This window comes from Seriola lalandi, unplaced genomic scaffold (assembly GCF_002814215.2).
Source record: "Seriola lalandi dorsalis isolate HSWRI2012SDOR001 ecotype SW California unplaced genomic scaffold, Sedor1 jcf7180002006474, whole genome shotgun sequence".
NCBI lineage: Eukaryota > Metazoa > Chordata > Actinopteri > Carangiformes > Carangidae > Seriola > Seriola lalandi.
The window spans coordinates 1-1,358 of record NW_019477127.1 but is presented as its reverse complement, the minus strand read 5'-3'; the positions used below and the strand labels follow the sequence as shown (position 1 = coordinate 1,358).

Here is a 1,358-nt window from a genome sequence, read left to right as displayed (position 1 = left end):
TGATTTGACTTGAAAAAAGCTTCCACTGTGTCATGCGTTATTGTAACAAACCATTTCCTCCTGCACGTCACAGTCTTCAAGTCAAGAAAAGTTTATTTGTAATAAAGTGGGTAAAATATTGTTCTCTGTGTAAACAGGCTGTGGTCTCTCTCTCTCTCTCTCTCTCTCTCTCTCTCTCTCTCTCTCTCTCTCTCTCTCTCTCTCTCTCTTTGTCTCTCCCTCTCTCTCTCTCTCTCTCGTGTGGCTCTCATTTAGAAACGTCCAAGGTCTTCAGTGTGATGGTGTCAATCCACATTCCATAGACCAAGTTGATGGCATCTACTCTCTTGACAGAGAACTGATAGTACCTGTCAGAGATCAGGTCGTTCACCTGTATGTTGTACGACCGACTCATGCATTTGGAGAACTGCCCGTGGTCGTTGATGGTTGGATGAATGCTCTTCACATGGATCTCAAACTGTTGGTTTGGCTCCTTAGGCTGTTCACCTGTGACCTCCCAATACAGGTACACAGAGGTGGACGTCACACGCGTCCTGAACCTGTCAAATATCACCGGCATTTTCATGGCTACTGTTACGCTGAGCTGTGGGACGGGAAAGTTTCCTGTGTTGGGGATAAGCTGGTTGTGAAGGTTCAGTGGGCCCAGAGTCTGGGTCATCCTTCTTTCAAAGTCCCCGAGGTCCTGGTGGGTCTGCTGGAGCTTCTGCTGCATGGAGGCTGCTGTGGTAGCATCCACCAAACCCTGGTTGTACTTAACAATGAAGTCCTCCAGCTCCCTGCCGCCTCTCATGATCTCTTGGTGAAGCATTTCCAGGAACGTGAGGAGGAGCTTCACCTGGGTTTTGGCCATCGTCATGGCGCCCTGCAGCCTCTGCTGGTCTATCAAAGACCACACGGTGCTGTCAGACAGATGTAATGTGTGCTGCTGCTGCTGCTGGTCTGCGCTCGGCAACAAGTCCTCACGCTGGATCTCCAGGTAATACGAGCCCCTGTGCATGAGCTGCAGCTCCTTCTGCATCACCTGCAACACAGCACAGGTCCGTCAGTCTACAGGTGCTCTGCTGGGGGCTCCACCCTCACCTCACAGTCCTCACCCCTCATCCTCACCCCTCATCCTCACCCTAACAGTCCTCACCCCTCACAGTCCTCACCCTCACAGTCCTCCCCCCTCATCCTCACCCTCACAAACCTCACCCCTCAGACAGCATATTAATCCTGAAGTGAAGGTGTGTCACTAACTGTAGTCAGGTTGAAGCTGGGTGGGGCTGCACTGGGAATGGCAGGGATAAAGTGAACCTGAAGAGGAGCCGCAGGAGAGTGAGGAGGCTGTCAATCAGGACAGTCTGGACACGATCAGA

At 51.7% G+C, this 1,358-nt stretch overlaps 1 protein-coding gene across 1 annotated transcript; it reads right to left on the bottom strand.

Annotated features, from left to right (window-relative positions):
- Positions 1 to 247: 247 nt before the first annotated feature.
- LOC111671032 (fibronectin type III domain-containing protein 11) lies at positions 248 to 1,296 on the bottom strand (the record flags this gene model as incomplete). Its single annotated transcript, XM_023428034.1, has 2 exons — positions 248 to 1,021; positions 1,240 to 1,296. Coding segments are annotated over 2 exons (831 nt in total), but the record flags the coding sequence as incomplete, so codon positions are not given.
- Between the last annotated feature and the right edge of the window lie 62 nt (positions 1,297 to 1,358).